This window comes from Schistocerca serialis, chromosome 5, assembly GCF_023864345.2.
Source record: "Schistocerca serialis cubense isolate TAMUIC-IGC-003099 chromosome 5, iqSchSeri2.2, whole genome shotgun sequence".
Lineage (NCBI taxonomy): Eukaryota > Metazoa > Arthropoda > Insecta > Orthoptera > Acrididae > Schistocerca > Schistocerca serialis.
The window spans coordinates 23,569,199-23,589,257 of record NC_064642.1 but is presented as its reverse complement, the minus strand read 5'-3'; the positions used below and the strand labels follow the sequence as shown (position 1 = coordinate 23,589,257).

Genomic DNA, 20,059 nt, shown 5'->3' with positions numbered 1-20,059 from the left:
GGAGCCATCAGAGAGGAGGAGATCAATGTCTAGAAAGGTGGCACACTTGGTTCAAGGAGACCAGGAGAAGTGGATAGAAGAGAAGATGTTGAGGTTGTGAAGGAATGAAGATTGGATGTCTTAGTCCCAACTCCAGATCATGAAGATATCATCAAAGAACCTGAACAAGACTAGGGGTTTGGTGTTTTGGGAGGCTAGGAAGGTCTCCTATTGATGGCCCTTAAACAGATGAGCATAGGACGGTGCCCATAGCTGGGCCATTGATTTGTTTGTATACCTTTCCTTCAGAGGAATAGATAACTGTCACTTGATGTCCATATGATTCTCTCGGACTGGTGACATTCTCGATTACAAGCAACCAGTTATTAAAATATGTCAAAAAATGGCGAAATTCCTCCAGCTGTATAAAGGGTTGGTTTTGTTGGCAACTAGTTTCGAAGTTGTTACAACATCATCTTCAGGCCCATACTTGTTGACAGTAACCGTATGTGTCTAACACTAGTAGTGAATGGTGAGATAGGCATGTTCCATGCGGAAGGCAGGTAGTAACTCTCCCATCAACTGTAGTTGGTGTAACACAGCATGATTCATCAGTGGAGGTACTACCTGCCAATAAAGTATGGGCCTGAAGATGATGTTGTAACAACATAGAAACTAGTTGCCAATAAAACCAACACCTTAATACAGCTGGAGGAATCTCGTCATTTTTAACATATATTATACTAGCTGACCTCCGAAGTCGTCCATTTCAATTATGGATATATGAAAAAAAAAAGTTATTAAAATACCTCTCTTTGTGCACGGTTGGCTATCTCTTCCCTTCTGTTAATGTTATTATAATATTTATAAATTTCTATTGCCTCTGTACACAAACAAATGTGCAAATGTGCTGTTTTGACTAAAATGTTGTTTTGACTAAAATGTTGGTCTCACAATGTTATGTAAAATAAAGGAAAGGCAACCACTCATTTATAGTGTACTGATGTGTGGTGCATAGAAACATTCAGCTGAAAACTATTTATCCCAGCTTTTGAGCTTGTGCTCTTTCCCTTGTAGACTTTCACATACACAACCACACACAAATACCACAATGCACGAGGCTATGGTCTTGCTGTGGCCACAGGCAAGTGCTTGTGTGTATGAATGTGTGTATTTCTACTATGGAAAGAGAAAAAGCTTTAGCTATCTAAAGAATTATTCTTTTTTCCATGGGAGTTAAACTGCTTGATTTACCAATCCTTTTACAATGCTGCCGGTCGCGGTGGTCTAGCGGTTCTAGGTGCTCAGTCCGGAACCGCGCGACTGCTACGGTCGCAGGTTCGAATCCTGCCTCGGGCATGGATGTGTGTGATGTCCTTAGGTTAGTTAGGTTCTAGGGGACTTATGACCACAGATGTTAGGTCCCACAGTGCTCAGAGCCCTTTTACAACGCTATCTAGTATTCTTGTTTATGAAAGGGAGGACAGCATTCATTGCTAATGTCTGTCGCGGTGGTCTAGCGGTTCTAGGCGCTCAGTCCGGAACCGCGCGACTGCTACGGTCGCAGGTTCGAATCCTGCCTCGGGCATGGATGTGTGTGATGTCCTTAGGTTAGTTAGGTTCTAGGGGACTTATGACCACAGATGTTAGGTCCCACAGTGCTCAGAGCCCTTTTACAACGCTATCTAGTATTCTTGTTTATGAAAGGGAGGACAGCATTCATTGCTAATGTCTGTCGTTCTTCAATAGTCTTGGGAATATTTTTCTTGGGTGTACTGCTCATTCCACCTCCTTATTAGAAATACATTTTTTTTTTAAAAGTCAACTGTAAATAATTGAGCCCTTCTTGTATGTAATATTATTGGTTGCATTAGACAAGCTTTGGCAAAACATGGGGTTAAAATCATTTTTAGGCTCACCAACAATATAGATGAACCTGAACCTTCTACACAGTTGCCAGTGTTTAATCTTTAAAAATGTTTGCTACAGATGAGTATGAAATGTTAGTGAATAGTTTTATACATAGACCATGGCGATTCGGCCTGAAAGTTTTAACAGAAATGTTTGAAATAATATTCAATAGTGTCCAGACCCAGGACCTTAAGTTTTTATTTGGGTGCATAGCAGCTACTCTTCTTTATTAGTCCTGCAGTATAGCAAAAGATAACAACAATGTAAGAAGAGATGGGTTACTACTTAGTGTAAAGAAGAGACATCAAGTTGCACACAGGCATGACTAAAAGACACTCACATGTAGCTTTCGGTCACAGCCTTCTTCAGTAAAGAGAGACACCCACACAACATTCACACAGACAAAGGCAAGCATACCTCAAGCACACATGACCGCCAACTCCAGCAGCTTTGCCCAAGATGCTGGAGTTGGCAGTCGTGTGTGCATGAGATGTGCTTGTGTGTGTGTGTGTGTGTGTGTGTGTGCGCGCGCGCGCTTGTGTGTCTTTACTGACAAAGGCTGTAGCCGAAAGCTATATCTGTGTGCCTTTTAATTGTGACTGTCTTCTTTAGGGTAAGTAGCAACCTATCTTTTCCTACATTGTTGATATTCCTACCTGGACTTTCCAATGCTGATAACAATAGATATTATTTTTGAAGTTTTGCCAATTCAGTTTCTGTGATTTCCATGTGGTTTGTCAGTAAATATGACATCTTCAAATATTTCATATATATATATATATATATATATATATATATATATATATATATATATATATATATATAAATAAAATCCTTTACATTTAAGATGCTTCTTGTAGTATGTTGTCCTCTTATATTTTAGAATTTTTGCCACTTATAACAATATTCCGCAAAGCAGTATAAAATTAATTTCTGCCAACATTAAAGATGAACTAGAAATTATGTTAATTTGGAATCACAGCAAAATGTTGTCACACACCTTTATCCTCTGTATCATAAGCATTTCATTAACAAACATCTGTGTATCAGAATTTGGATTCAGGAGCACTTCAACTGCAAGTAAGGCTTGAAGGCAATATGTAACAGGCTCACTGTACCCATCATCAGTACTGCGATCTTCAGCTTCAAGCTGGGACAATTTCCTTTAACACAATGAAAAGTTTTAGAGTCACAGAAATATTAATTAACAAGTGTGAAAACATATACAGTTGGTATTCTTAAGACATATTGAGTCTCACTTTTATCTACGATAATAATGTAGGCTGAAGCAATGAATCAAAATTTATACCAGTGCCGGGATTCGAACATGGGTCTCCTGCTTGCTAGGCAGATCTCTATTCACTGTGGCACACTGGCATTGTGGCTCTCACAGCTACACATAATACCCTAGTACATCTCCCTCACTGACACAAATTCCATTTCACACCTCAGTCCATTGCTGTAACCCTTCTAAACCGCATCTGTATATCACGTATGCCTGAAAAAAAAAGGCAGAATTAACCCCCTTTAGGTCATTTCTAAGGTGCTGTTCCAATACTGAAGAGCCTCTGCAATACTGATGTGAGTTTAAAAGGAGAATACCAGTGGGCTGAGACATCAATTGGAATTTGTGTCTGAGAGGAGAATGTACTAGAGTATACGGGTATACCATGCAGGTGTGGTAGCTGTAGTTCCAGTGTGGCACAGCAGATAGTGCTTCTGCCTTGTAAGCAGGAGACCTGGAGACCTGGGTTCCAATCCTGGGACTAGTACTAATTTTAATTCATTGCTTCAGCCTACATCATAATCAAAAGTGGAAACAATTCGCTGTACATCATTATCAAAACTCACAGGGCTAATACAGTCAATTTCTTGGTGGTCAGCATATACAACAATTATGCATTTTGGCATCTCTTCTGAGTCTTTTACAATTCCATTAAAAAAACCACTTTGACTGTTGTTATGCAATAACTAAAACAATATTCCTTAAAGTCGACGTATACAGACTTCAATACAGTTTCATGTGACCCTGAAGCACCTATCATAGCAGTGGAGAACCTTCTATAATCATATCCTTACAGAATTCTGCCACCAGTCACATTAACCAGGATCTACTTGTTGTTTGAAAAATGCTTTGATTTTTTGAAGTTGTGAAAGATGTGGTAATCAATGTAACGTATAGCAGTATACTCGTACATCACCAGTAGGGAATCTGACAGAAGCTTTCTTGCCATATGCAGTGAGTCATGGCCCTAGAGAATTCTTCTACAGACTGAGAATAAAATATGTTTCACATGAATTAGACAGCTGTTCACGTCAAGCAATGTGTGTGCACTAAACAGAAAACAAAGAATTTATGACTATCCATGATAAATAACTTCCTGGCATGTTAATATGTTTTGTGTAAAAGTCAGTGGATAGTTTTAATTAAATACTTGATTGTCAAATAACCAACTAAAAACAAAGGATTTTGATGACAAGTCCAAAATTTACATAGCAGATTCAATTTCAGACTGCTACTATTAATTTATATCTTTTTTTTTTTTGTTTTTTTTTTTCATTTGTTGTGTTCTCTGTGTGAATAAGGATATGAATGCAGTATGATGTGAAGTATGAATCACTGAAATTGTGATCAACCAAGTGTGAGTAAGTGTGGGAAACAGATGGTACAAACTTGATGTGAATCACATAGACTGGAGAAAATGATAAGTGTAAAGTGGTCACCACTTTCCAGCCCTTTAGAAGTCTAATACTTACGTCAGTCCATTAGACAGTTAAAGATGGGGTTGAATTGATTTTATCTACTGGTTGGGAATGTATTATTTTTGTAATTTTTTTGTAAATTGACTTTGGGACTGGGATTTGTTCAAAGTGGGAGCATAACAGGTAACATGAATTGAAATATGAAGCTGATTTGTTACTGTGTTAGTGAAGAAATCAGAGAAGAGATCTTTCATGTACTTTGGTACTGGGGCACGTGTGTCTAGAAGAGTATGTGGTCGGCTCTAGGCGGTTTGGTTAGGACTGAGTAATAGCAGTGTTTTCTTTTTAATCAGTAAAAATTTAAGATCGTTGGTGGAGGAAGTCTACAAAAATTTAGTATTTTTTAACGAGGATTGAGACTCGCTTTCAGAGAGTGTAAATTCCACGTGGCATACTCTGCAGACATAATTACAAACTTTCAGTCCTAAAAGTTATAATCTGTATAGCATTTGAATGATCATTCAAAACAATTAAACATATTTTTACAAACTGCATATTAACTGATATTTGTTGAGTAGCAATTCTGAGCTAAAATTTTAAATTGACTACCAGTGGGAGAGAGTGTGCTTTATGTATGAAAGGGCTAGCACAAAATGTGCTTATTTTCATTCATTTATGTCTGGAACTGTAGGCTAGGACTTAGTTGGTAGTAGACATGTGTACTCAAAGTGACAACACAGAACAAATATTTTATGCAAGGATATTTATTTAATCAGCAGTGGTGTCTACATCTACACTGCACCAGCCAACTTAGAGCATATGGCGGAGGGTACTTTATATACCACTGTCAGTTCCCCCCTTTCCCTGTCCCAGTCAGGGAATGGTTTGCTGGAAGAATGATTACAGGTAAGCCTCCAAGTGGGCTCAAAACCCTCTAATTTTACTGTCATGGCCTTTTCGGGAGATATACAAAGGAGGAATCAAACAATAGAAAGTTCAGGATGGAGTAACAACAACCTTCCCTACAACATACTCCTGTTCCCCTAACACTGCTGGACTTAACATACCTATCCCTTTCTCGCTACTACTCCAGCAAAACACATACCTTCTATTCCACCAATGCTCCTTAAGTATTTTTCTCTTCACTCCCTCTCCTGCTCCCCCACCCTAGCACATCCACCCAACTTTGCACCTTGCAGACCTACCCAGTCCTCACCATGTCCCATCATCCCATCACACTCTCACATATTTCCTCTTATGTCAGATGTAGTTGCAGTTCGCATTCGGGTCACAGTGGCCAGAGACAATGGCCATGTGTGTGTGAGTTGTGTGTGTGTGAAGGTGCGTGTGGGTTTCCTATTTTGGAAGAAGGAGTTTGTATGACAGCTTTTCACTGTGGCTGTCTGTGACTCAATGTCTCTTCTAAGTGGGCAATAGCAATCTATCCTTTCCATAATGCATAGTAGGAAGGACTCTTCTAGGAACATGTGCTGTCAGAACTTTAACAGTTAACCATACTATTTTTCAGAACATCTCTCTTGCAGCACCTACCGCTGGAGTTGGCTAACCATCTCCCTGATGCTTTTAACACTCCGGTTTAATCTACTGACTTATCCCGCTCGATCGGGATCTGATAGCAGCCCAAATGGATAATAATTAATGTGACCGTGTACCTAATGTGACTGGCAATCGGATTGGACTGCTACGGAGTTGTTACATTCCATCTTTGTCCTTCTCAAAATGCTGTAATAAAGAAATGTCTGGTGCCAAGAAGAACGACAACACAGCTTCATTAATCAGCGACCTATATTCATCATAAAAACACCAAAATAAGGAGACAGCCACTGCCTTCGTCGTACAGAATTAATAACGGCTAATCTCAGCACAGGCCCTTTCGTTATTCCTTATCGTCACACGCAATTTCACTCAGCACAGGCCCTTTCGTTATTCCTTATCGTCACACGCAATTTCAATCACTGTAATCCACCACTACAATCCAACACTGCAATCCAACACTGCAATCCAAATAATGCCTGCGCGGTAGACGCGTAATTACAAATATCGGCACAAAAATATCACTGAATCACACTAGTAATTATACTTTTTCACTTTCCCGAATATTCCTAACACAAAGGGGTTAAACCACGGCGATGGCCACTCCCTTTGTCGGTACGGTCTTGCATTCCAGCAACAGACCTCCACCCGGGTCGGCCCACAGTGCGTACCACACTCTACTGTCTCAACACTCGCTCTCGCTCTCGCAACCCGACACACAGTATCGATTGTTCGTCCTGTCGACCTGTGCTGTCGCAAAACTTATAGTAAGGGCCTACGGACCCCTTACATGCTTTCACGCTTGCTAAATGAATGTATAATGAAATGCACTGCTCTTCTTTGAATCTTCTGTATTTCATCCATGAAGACAGATCAGTAATATTCACATATTAGCTGAATGAGATTTCATAAGCTACCTCCTTCATGGGTGGACTACATTTCTTGAGGGCTCGTACAATGAATCTGACTGGCATCTGCCTTATATCATCATCATCATCATCATCATCATCAGCCAATTCAATCATTAGATGATGTGGCCTCTTCGAGTCGTGGATTCAGGTAGGCTTTCAGAAGTCTTCTCCAAGTGGGACGGTCTTGGGCAGTTCTCTGCCAGGTGTCACCAGCGATCTTCTTGATGTGTTTGTCCCATCTGTCTGGTGGTCTTCCTCTAGGCCTCCGGTGCTCTCTCGGACTCCACTCCAGTACTAGCTTCGTCCATCTGTTGTCTTTTCTTCTTGCAACGTGGCCAGCCCACTGCCATTTCAAGGAACCTACTCTCTCTAAGATGTCATTAACCTTCGTCACAGACCGGATGTCATCTGCCCTTTTCCTGTCCTTTCTTGTATATCCCAGTATTGATCTCTCCATGGCTCTCTGTGGTCGTTCCAATTTAGATCACTTCGTATGCACATTCCTAGATATGTGACTGCTCCTAGTGATTGTTCTGCAATCGTTTAGCCATAGGATGTGGATATTTCTGCCTATTTATGTGCATTATGTTACATGAATTTATCTTTAGAGTCAGTTGCTGCCTATTAGCTGCACCAAATGTCGATTCTCTGCAGCTCTTGCTGCATTCCACTAGTTTTCTAGCTTTCTGACTATTATGTAAACAACAGCAACACTTGGAACTTCCAACATTATCCGCTACTTCATTTGCTTACATTGCAAAAAGGAATGGTCCAATAACAATCCCTTGAGGTCTGCTTGAAACTAAACATATCTTTCCATCCAGTGGAATGATGTGTTTTTATTGCTGCAAACTATCCAATTCAGCCACACAGCTGGTCTGATATTCTGTATGCTCATATTTTGTTCATTAGGCAGCAGTGCAAAGCTGTATCGAACGCCTTCCGGAAGTCAAAGAACAGGACATTAAGCTGGGCACCAGTATCCATTGGTTTCTGGGTCTTGTGGATGAATAGAACAAACTGGGTATCATATAACTGTTGTTTCCAAAATACAAGTGTATTAATACAGAGAGGATTTTCGGTCTCCAGAAATGTAATAGTATGCGAGCATAAAACATGTTCCAAAATTCTATGATAGACAGACGTCAGAGACATAAGACTAGAGTTTTGTGGATCTGTTTGACAACCATTCTTGAAAAGAGGGCTGACCTGTGCTGTTTTCCAATGTTTAGGAATGCTCGCTCCTCCAATGACCTACAGCATACTGCTACTAAAAGAGGAGCTAGTTCTTTCGCATACTTTATGTAGAGTCATACTGCTATCCCTTGCGGTCCAATGGCCTTTCTATGTTGAGTGATTTGAGTTGCTTTTCTGTCCCAATATCACTTATTTCAGTAACTCTCATTTTCACATTTGTGTGATGATTTAAGGCAGTCAGCTTTTCCTGTTGGAAAAGCAACAGGAGACTAGCAAGTCACATAGTTGGCTTTTTCTGGTTGTTTTCATAGTTTAATTCATAAATTCTATGTATGTTTTGTGTGCTTGCTTAGTTTAATACTTAAGTTGATTGCATATTCCTCCTTTTTATGAGAGGTGTAGTACTGTATTTTTAGTAATAGTAATGTGTACATTCACACTGTCTGTAGTGCAGTAATAATTTTTTTTTTTTTTTTTTTTTTTGTCAAATTGTTGATCACAGCTCAGTCAGCCACCAATCTTCGTTAAGTCAAATAGTTAATTTTTTCCACTTGTTTTCATAGTTTAATTCCTAATTTAGTAGTAGTAGGATGGAGTGTGTGTGTGTGTGTGTGTCTCTCTCTCTCTCTCTCTCTCTCCCTCTCTCTCTCTCTCTCTCTCTCTCTCTCTCTCTCCCTCTACACGCAGGAGGAGCTGGCTGCACTTCGCAAACAGCTGAAGATACTTATGGCTGACATGAGCCGTCTAAAGGTTGCTGCCTCAGTGTGTGGCTGCAATGGAGAAACTGGCACATTACATGGGATGCCTGTTCCACCCATGGGCTCTGCTATCAGGACACGTTCCAGTGTACCCGACATAGGGGATCCATGTTTTTTTGCAGGGTGAGTAGCAGGTTGTTGCACTGTCACCTTGCTTAAGTCAGAGTATCACTGTGGAGGCTGGCCATCTGGTCTCACCCATTCACTCTGTGAGCAGCTATTTCATTAGGGTTAGAGCAGGCACATGGGATGAGGAGTTTACCGTATTTACTCGAATCTAAGCCGCACTTTTTTTCCGGTTTTTGTAATCCAAAAAACCGCCTGCGGCTTAGAATCGAGTGCAAAGCAAGCGGAAGTTCTGAAAAATGTTGGTAGGTGCCGCCACAACTAACTTTTGCCGTCGAATATATGTAGCGCTACACAGGCATGCTTTATAGGCAACGAGATAAATACTGGCGCCAAAACCTCTGCGTCAGTAAATAAATAAAAAAAAAAAGGTGGAAGACGAGCTTTTTTCTCTCCGCCCCGAGTTTCGACCACTGCATTTTCATACATTATCCAACGAAGTAAATACAAATTCCGTATTGTTCATCTTCGAAAGTAGCAGAATTTCAATGTACTACGAAAATTCAACTGGCAAGACTGTTGCTAATAGGAACCTGATGAAATGTGAATCACATGCAGTATTCTCTTCACCATAAGAATAATACGAATATAACCATTTTGCCATGTATTCTTTCGTGTTTGTTGCTATCTCATTTAAATCCTGTCTGCCTAATAAACTACGAAACTAGAGTGAGACAACAGCAAACGCGGCAGAAAATACGTATCGTGTCCTGTTTATATTCGTATTATTTTTATGCCTAATAGTAATACAGTCAGAAATGAAGCACGGCAACTGACTAGATTTTTAAATCTAAAATGCCTAATTTCTGTGCAGAATTTGATGTACTAAAGAAGCGACCGCAAAGATTTTCAAACGGAGATAAATTTTCGCCTAACTCGTTCAGAACATGTTCTATCATATGCAGTCTATTATTTGGTTCTTGTTGATCATTGTCAAAGAAAGCAGCAGTGTAAGTAACAACAAGTAGCAGTCACTTGCCATTGTTTCGCTAATGAGACAATTCCTCTCTTTTTTTAATCGTAAGCGGCGGTAGCGCGCACAAAAGCAAGGCATGCCTCGGGCGGCGACAGGCCATAAACACGCACTATCAGAATGCGACAAACAATGCATGACGCAGTACAGTAATGCATTTTCAGCTTAGAGTGACGTAAACACCTATAACAAAGAAAACGGCACTTATCAGATCAAAGCAAAATAAGCAATCGTTTCAAACCAGACGAAGCACGTGAAAAAGGAAGGGAACCCGTATAAATACGGACGGAGCGCCTGACGCATAGCAATGGCTACCTGGTAAAGCTTAACTGCTAAGCTTACGACTCGAACCAAACTATTGTAGCTGTATCGTCTTTCATTTGACCTAAATTGTGTCTCATATTACAATGGACCAACTTTGTTTCGATTTGAAGGTGGGGCCTAAAACTTTTCTCTACCCTTGAATTTTGAGTCTCAAATTTCAGGTGCGGCTTAGATTCGGGAATTTTATTTTTCCTTGATTTCGAGTCTCATTTTTCAGGTGCGGCTTAGATTCGATTGCGGCTTAGATTCGAGTAAATACGGTACTACCTATCTGCAGCTCCAATGGTAGGTGTATTATGGAGCCCCATAGGGAAATAATGTCCAGGGCCAGAAAGAATTCCAATATGCACTTGGTGTGTCTGCTGGAGGGCCTCATCCAAGATGTGGAGGAGGCCCTGCCTGCAGCTGTCAAGGATGCAGGGTGCAGTGGTCTGCAAATTGTTGCCCACATCAGCACCAATCATGCCCGTCGGTTGGGTTCTGAGGATCCCCAGTTCTTATGGGTGACTGGCAGAAGTAGCACACACTGCTGGCATTGCACAAGAGGTGCAAGCACAGCTCACAGTTTGCAGCATTGTACCCACAGTCAATGGCCATCTTTTGGTTCGGAGCCAAGTGGAGGGTCTCAAATAGAGACTCCACTGATTCTGTGGTGGTCTTGGCTGCAGATATCTGGACTCACATTGTGTGATGTGGAGTTGCAGGACTTCCCTTGATAGGTCAGGGGTGCACCACACGAAGGGAGCAGCTAATTAGATAGTGGGGTACTTTTGGAGTCCACATGGGCATTTTTTGGCTAGAAGGTAGTTTGAAGTTCTCTCATGAATGGTCATCAGTCAACACAAAAAGAGCACAATCAGGTCACATACTAAGTAGAGACAATTTGACTGTCAAAATTTTAACCCTAAATTGTTCAAGTATTCGTAGCAAAGTTCCATATTTACTGCACTCCAGGAAAGTCCTATCACCCCAATTATTCTTGGGGTCAAGAGTTGATTGAAACCTGAAGTAAAAAGCTCCAAGATATTTAACAATTCATGGAACGTATATGGGAAAGCCACATGTTCATTGCAGGTGACAAAAATATTATCTCTATTGAGGTCAAATTTGAAAGTAAAAGTGAAGTTACACTCCTGGAAATTGAAATAAGAACACCGTGAATTCATTGTCCCAGGAAGGGGAAACTTTATTGACACATTCCTGGGGTCAGATACATCACATGATCACACTGACAGAACCACAGGCACATAGACACAGGCAACAGAGCATGCACAATGTCGGCACTAGTACAGTGTATATCCACCTTTCGCAGCAATGCAGGCTGCTATTCTCCCATGGAGACGATCGTAGAGATGCTGGATGTAGTCCTGTGGAACGGCTTGCCATGCCATTTCCACCTGGCGCCTCAGTTGGACCAGCGTTCGTGCTGGACGTGCAGACCGCGTGAGACGACGCTTCATCCAGTCCCAAACATGCTCAATGGGGGACAGATCCGGAGATCTTGCTGGCCAGGGTAGTTGACTTACACCTTCTAGAGCACGTTGGGTGGCACGGGATACATGCGGACGTGCATTGTCTTGTTGGAACAGCAAGTTCCCTTGCCGGTCTAGGAATGGTAGAACGATGGGTTCGAAGACGGTTTGGATGTACCGTGCACTATTCAGTGTCCCCTCGACGATCACCAGTGGTGTACGGCCAGTGTAGGAGATCGCTCCCCACACCATGATGCCGGGTGTTGGCCCTGTGTGCCTCGGTCGTATGCAGTCCTGATTGTGGCGCTCACCTGCACGGCGCCAAACACGCATACGACCATCATTGGCACCAAGGCAGAAGCGACTCTCATCGCTGAAGACGACACATCTCCATTCGTCCCTCCATTCACGCCTGTCGCGACACCACTGGAGGCGGGCTGCACGATGTTGGGGCGTGAGCGGAAGACGGCCTAACGGTGTGCGGGACCGTAGCCCAGCTTCATGGAGACGGTTGCGAATGGTCCTCGCCGATACCCCAGGAGCAACAGTGTCCCTAATTTGCTGGGAAGTGGCGGTGCGGTCCCCTACGGCACTGCGTAAGATCGTACGGTCTTGGCGTGCATCCGTGCGTCGCTGCGGTCCGGTCCCAGGTCGACGGGCACGTGCACCTTCCGCCGACCACTGGCGACAACATCGATGTACTGTGGAGACCTCACGCCCCACGTGTTGAGCAATTCGGCGGTACGTCCACCCGGCCTCCCGCATGTCCACTATACGCCCTCGCTCAAAGTCCGTCAACTGCACATACGGTTCACGTCCACGCTGTCGCGGCATGCTACCAGTGTTAAAGACTGCGATGGAGCTCTGTATGCCACGGCAAACTGGCCGACACTGATGTCGGCGGTGCACAAATGCTGCGCAGCTAGCGCCATTCGACGGCCAACACCGCGGTTCCTGGTGTGTCCGCTGTGCCGTGCGTGTGATCATTGCTTGTACAGCCCTCTCGCAGTGTCCGGAGCAAGTATGGTGGGTCTGACACACCGGTGTCAATGTGTTCTTTTTTCCATTTCCAGGAGTGTATATGCATATGAAAGGATGGTACCAATATCTTCCCTAATATCTTTCACTGCTTCAAAAGCACATGGCCACTCTTTTTGTCATTAAAGCTAAGCACTGAAGAAGGAGATTTGTATGGCTTCAAATATAGAAAGTTCTCTCAGAATGAGCCATAGAGTACACTGAGAGATTAAAATCTCACAGCTAACTTCAAACATGGACTTCCAGGGATCCTGCTTGTAACGTAACAAGTTATTATGAGACAACATTCATTGCTGTAAGGCAAACAGCCTTTTGGTACAGTGCCTGCAGGATGGCTTTCTTTTTCTCCCCCCTCCCCTTCGCTCACAGCACAGCTGCTGATGCTGCCTGCCGTGAGAACTGCATAGCATAACATTCAGTCAGTACGAAGATTCATACCCTCTATGAATCTAAATAATCCATATTAGTTGTTATCTGATTTTGTTCAAATCTGGTACACAGCCTTTTGTTATTAATGGAATGATGCTGTCAAAATTTCAGATTTTTATTTATTATAGTGCTGGAGATAAAGAAAATTACCTAAAAGTCCTAAAACCAATGTTTGCTTTTTTTTAAAAAAAAAAAAAAAAAAAAAAAAAACCGTGTTAGGAACAAATACAGATTGACTTGCATTATCATTTGAAGCCATTACATAGTTACCAGTGCATAAAAATCAATTAATTAGAATTTTCTTTTTTAACACTTTAGTCACTGTGCATTATGTAATACAAAAATCGGTCAAAATTATTATTTGATTACATTTTGTTGTGTGAGCGCGTGAGAATGATTGAGAAAGTGTATGTGGGACATAAGTTAAAACTTAATATGTCATTTTTCATAAAACATTACACAAATAGACCGTGGGAAAGTTATGGTGCAACCATGATTCAGATGACATATGTCGGTGTGAGCTTGCTTTTGTATAAAAGCACCCAGAATGAAAGTTAGAGGCAGAATAAGTTTATTTATCAATTTGAAGAATAATTCATACTTCACTTATTTTGATTAAACAGTATACTAGAAACTGAAGTTTTAATGGTGTTAATTACTATCAGATTATTGGTTGGATAAGGCAAGTTTCGCCACGAGAATGATCTGGAAGGAACATTCTGACTGGTCATTTAGATCAACAGCCAATCAGAATTAAGCTGTTTCCGCACGAATATAGTGGAGTGGGCAGTGAGTAGAATAGTTCAAGATAGTCACTTGCTAACCAGCCTACGGATAACACCATGTTAGATAGCTTCGTAAAAATTAAATAGTTTGAAAGTTATGAGCATGTGAATTTTCTGGGCGTAATAACAATTTCGCCTGGCATGTTTCATGCTCTGTACAGAATACTTTGGCCAGCACTTCTTACTGCGAAAACCACTGAAACAACCAAATGTTTAACTTGCAAATAGTTGTGGGTCTGAGACTGTTAGAACGTAAAAATTAGTCGGGTTGAACTTACAAAAATTCTGGCTGCTTTTCAAGTGAAACTATGTTGTACAGACAGGAAATTTTGAATGATTAGAGTATTACCACAGTAAATACAGACTTGATAGCCATTTCACGTGTTTCCACAAGAATAAAAAGTAGATTCAATCTAATTTTAAATGCTTTCTGCAAGTAGACTGCATCCTCCAAATACCCGATTTTTTTAAATATGAACTTTCAGGAACTGACTTTCAACTCTAGTTATGCAGCCTCTGTGTGGTAGGTATTAGGTAGCTGCTTTACACTGCCTAGCAGGTATCTGCTGCTACAGAGTGAAGGGACGCCAGAAAGAAGCATATCAAGGCTGGCGGACTTTCGATAAGTCAGAGAGAGAATGCAGATGCCTGACCCCGCCCCACCACAAGCTGACATGCCTCCTTCATTACCCTCATGTCATCCCCAGGGTGGGGGGGGGGGGGGGGGGACAATTGTCCGTGACATCTTCTACACAAACAATGAAAAGTCCACATTAGAATATAAACAATGGAAAGCCTAGGTTGCCATTCTGGCCGTAGGAGCAGAAGGTAGCAGTCATGTGTGCTTGCTTGTGTTAATGTGTGTGTTTTATTTTCTGAAGAAGGCACTGGTTGAAAGCTCAATGTGTAATAGTCTTTTCATTGTGCCTGTCTGCAACTTAACACCTCATCTTTGCAGCGGGTAGAAATCTATCCTTTTCATAGTTGCAAATATAAGAATCAAGCTGAAAGTACCAATACATATGGTTGCCAAAAAGATAAGAAAGTCATATTTATTTGGAGAATTGTCAATAATCAGTAACTAACAATATACACTTGGGTGAATTACCTTAAGGGCTCAGTCAAAGGAACAGATGGCTGAAATGAAGCATTCTGCAAAAGTAAAACTTCAAGCTCTTGACATTTTTTGACAATTTCTTTATATGTATCTGCAACAAAATGGTTTTTTGATTACATTTACTGTGGTGTTGATAAACAAATTACTTAAACAATTTACTTTTAATATGAACCATTGGTAAAACAAATATGATTTAAAAAATGGATATAATGTCCCATTGATAATGAGGTCGCTAGAGATAGAGCACAAGCACAGAACACAGAAGGATGGGGAAGGAAGCTGAGCAAAGTCCCTTTAAAAGGACTATCCTGGCATTCAAGATATGCAGTTTAGTAAAATCATTGAAAATCTAAATCTGGGTGACTGGATGAGGATATGAGCTGCCATCCTTATTAATACAAATCCAGTGTTTTATCACTGTGCGACCATGCACTGATGACTCAGAAAACAAATGAACTCAACCCCATGTACTTAGTGGATACATTTACAGCAGCTAACAGTTTAAAATTAATAGTTTGTACAATGTTCTCACTGCTAAGGAAGCATTACATAAATACGAAAAGTTACATCTTCAGCAATTTACACCCATAGTTGATATAACAAAGCATGATGTGATGAGGTGAAAAATTATATAGCACACAAATGAAATTACTGTTATTCTGTAGCAAAAATTCAGAAAAAGATTGTCGATAAAGCACAGAAGTAGGTTTGCAAATTAACGGATAAGGGCATTGCAGAATTCAATGAGATGAAGAAGATAACACTTTATCCTCAGGCATGACCTTCAGTAAATGAGTCATATGGAAGGAATACATGGTTTTTATCACTTTCATTCTTCTAGTCTGCTTGTGCATGCTTTTATGCAGACCGGACATGATAAAGAAAGGACTGGTAATTAATAGATGTGAAGGGAGAGCTGAAGAAGAAAACAAAGCTACAGCAGAAATGCAAGCATTTGGGTAAAGGACACAAAGACTCAAAAAATTAGCGTAGATGTGGTAAATAGTAGACTGAGGATACAAGATGGAATGGTAAAAATGGGATATTAGCTTGCATGGACCATGCAAAGCAGTACAGACAATGTGATCTACAGGAAAACATGATTTTACTTGATAAACTTTTTGAAAGTAGATTTTTCATTAGACTGGACACCAGAAAGATAAATTTATCAGTAGTTAAATTTAAGCTGGTAAATAACAAAAATATCAGCATTCTTCATCATCATACAGATTAATCATGTAAGACAGCAAAGATTGTAATTATTAGTAAATATTTGTGAGCACTGCAAATCACCAATGAAAAATAATTTCACAAAATCAGAAATATTCATTTATGTAGTTTTCACTTACCAGGACACTCGTGTTTACCAAGGAAAAGAACAGCCCTCATGAATCGACAATGAAGGATATCATTAATCAAAGCTGATGGACGCTCCAATAAGGCCTGCAACAATTCTGTGTTTGTACTAACTTCCGACTGTTGTTTCTCCAAGGCATACTGTATACATGTCAGCAACCATCCCACTAATGAAACTGCAGCACCAGCTAAGAGCCCTTCTTCAGGCTTGCCTCGGCAAGTAATACCTCCCTGAAGAGCATAAATAATTGATATATTCTTTAAAATAGTATGACTTCTAATTGTTACTATAATAAGTGGTTTACAGGGGATTTCTTCCCTAAAGAATTTGCTATTCATAGTTATATCAGGTCTACCAAAAGACATATAGGAAAGATACACAGATGATCCAAAACATTAGGACTACCGGCTTAATCATGCTTAACCTTTGGAATGCGGCACAACAGTCATCGATAAGTTTCTGGTGGTATGTAGCATCAGATTTCTATGCATAGGCTATGCAATACCCATAAATTACAACTGATAGTTAGTCGTCACACAGCTGGAGCCTGATAACATTCCAGATATCCTACATAGAGTTCAGATCAGGTGAATCTGGTGACCAAGACCACAATATGAGTTCACTATAATGTTCCTGATATCAATGTAGCATGATTCTGACCTTGTGAACACACACAGTTACCTAGCTGGAAGATGCCATTGCCGTCAGGGAAGACGTCAAGCGTGAAATGATGCAGGCAGTCGGCAGTAATACATACTTAGTCCACAGCTGTCAAAGTGTCTTCACTTAACATAGGTCCCATGGTAGTCCAGGTGATAGAATAATACTATCCCCATTGGCCTGCATCTGTGGTGTGGTGCAAATTTTGAGCAGCCATTCTCCTGGATAATGGCATATCTGGAGAAGACCAACTTGGTGTAACAAGAAATGTGATTCATCCAATCTTACTGATTCCCATGCCTCGACAAGAGAACACACATCTACTGCAGAGCCTTACATCCAATACTGTGCACTGAATGATGCACTTTGAAACACTTCCACCTGTGTCAGCACTAGACTCTGCCATCAGCTCTGCCACCTATCCAGCTTCACAGATTGAACAAATCTCCAGTCTACACATTCTGTGATAGAGCAGGAATGTCTAACAACTTTTTGCCTATTTGTGGTTTCACCATTCTCCAATCACTTTGAACACACTTTCATTACAGCAGCATGCAAACAGTGAACCAGCTTGGCTGTTTCTGAGATCTCATTCCCAGGTACCGGACCATAACAGTCTGCCCTTTGTCAAAGTCACTTCTGTCAGTGGATTTCCTAATTTTCAGCTCATATCATCACTAGAGACAGCTACATCCACTTATAAGCATTGTTTACCATGTAAAATGCTCACTAGGCCACCAAGTGCTATTCACTGTTGGGATAGGCAGCAATCATAATGTTTTGGCTCATCAACATTTTACTACAAATGAATAGGGAACAAGTCTATTCATTTCAATGAAATGTAGAGTTTACATTAATAAAGAATCACTGATGCCTACAGTTCGTAAAATAGTTCCCTCCATAAGTAAAACAAATAATTATTCATCGGTCTATAATTGACCACTTCCTTCTTCTAGTTGCACCTGGCATTGTAGTCTTTCTTCTTCACTCAAATAATTTATTTTGAAAGTCTGATGATACTATGTTTGTCTGTTATTTACTCATGTTCCATAGATCATTTGAGCAATTCTTTTATCAAGGTGATGAGTAACAAGTCAGTTTACAGGATATATATACATGATTAGTTAACATTTAATTAACATATTATTATTTTTAGTCATACTCATGCTATTACATTAAAAAACACTCTCACAATTTTAACAATGGATGAGAGCCTGTTCTGTTATCATGTCAGTCGTACAACAATCCAGCTGCTGGAAGAGGAAGAAGAAGAAGAAGAAGAAGAAGAAGAAGGTCAAATGATTTTAAAAAATGCTGCTCTGGGCTCTGAATATTGACAATCCTACACCAAGTGTTTCTATAATCATGTTCTTGCAATTATCATGTGCATTATATACCTTGATTGTGTCCAGGAAATCCAGCAGACTAATTGTGCAGTATGGTTTATTGAAGCTGTCATATTTACTGATCCTCTGTAGCACAGCAGCATATGATACAAGCTGCAAAGTGAAACATATAAAAACATTAGAAAAAGATTTCAGAGTACACATTTACATGCCTCCAATGACTAAATATGCTTACCATGGTGTCAAATATGTTGAAGTACCTCAATACATTTCCAGTACCAACGTAAACTTCAACAAAAAACTTAATTTGCTTTCATCAGCACCCTTTAGCAGGATTAGGAATGATTCCCTTCCTGGTTGAGGACAGTAATTAGGCCCACAGCAAGTGCTACCAGACCCATGTTTGCATGAATCTCTAACAGATTCACCACTTATGAATACGATTCACAAAAACTGTCTCCAATCCCAGACCACAAACACTGTGAATTCCTGATGATTTAAGGAGAGACAGCGTTTCAAAATATGTGTATAATGGCAGCTCACAAGCCTCAGCACAGGGGCTGCATACAGGGACAGTTTCTAAAGCACCGGTTATTAGCCTAATGACCAGTTCGCACTTTCAGGACTATGGCCAGTGATTATCTTCCCGAGGCGAACTAATAGGTCCGAAAGCAATGATAGTTTCCGGCACTTTTATCTTTTATACATGTCTATCAGCAGCACTACAAAAATTGCCTTCTGGAGGTAAGACATGGCCTGTCTCATAATTTTATAATTTTCTTGAGCAAACTTACTTTCTGAAACAAAATGTTCTAATGGAACACGGATACAAGATCATGAACTGTACATGCATATTGAATCATACACCATGAATCCACAACCAAGCTTGGGTGTCACAAAACTAGTAAAATTTGAGCTTCTCATGATCTGTATCTTCCCTAGCATCCATGATTAAGGAAGACACTTTACAATATTCATTTGCTTTTGACCTTTGCCTCTTTAGATGTGAAAATTATATCAGTTTTAAATGAAAAGTGAAGTCTAGATACCACAATGTTCCACATTTTGAGCAAAGATAGGATAAAAGGATGTCAGTCACAGTCTGATGACTGAAGGGGACTTTTTGCAATCCGGCAAGTTACACAGCTGTGGTTCTTTTCAGTCAAATACCAAGTGAACTCTAAATGGGGTCGAGGCACTCCCATTTGAGAACAAATATACAGGGCATTACAAAAAGGTACGGCCAAACTTTCAGGAAACATTCCTCACACACAAATAAAGAAAAGATGTTATGTGGACATATGTCCGGAAACGCTTAATTTCCATGTTAGAGCTCATTTTAGTTTTGTTCCACCTACACTCAGTGGAGCACGTTCTCATGATTTAATACGGGATACTCTACCTGTGCTGCTAGAACAT

General features: G+C 40.6%; 1 protein-coding gene across 1 annotated transcript in view; it reads right to left on the bottom strand.

The window, feature by feature from the left end:
- LOC126480818 (mediator of RNA polymerase II transcription subunit 24) overlaps nucleotides 1-20,059 on the bottom strand; it is a 147,693-nt gene that overhangs the window by 103,840 nt on the left and 23,794 nt on the right. The window contains exons 3-6 of the mRNA XM_050104154.1: nucleotides 18,692-18,793; nucleotides 16,627-16,864; nucleotides 15,269-15,368; nucleotides 2,891-3,053 (exon numbers count right to left, since the gene is read on the bottom strand). Of these exons, the coding sequence (XP_049960111.1) occupies nucleotides 2,891-3,053; nucleotides 15,269-15,368; nucleotides 16,627-16,864; nucleotides 18,692-18,793 (603 nt within the window). The remainder of the gene's footprint in view (nucleotides 1-2,890; nucleotides 3,054-15,268; nucleotides 15,369-16,626; nucleotides 16,865-18,691; nucleotides 18,794-20,059) is intronic.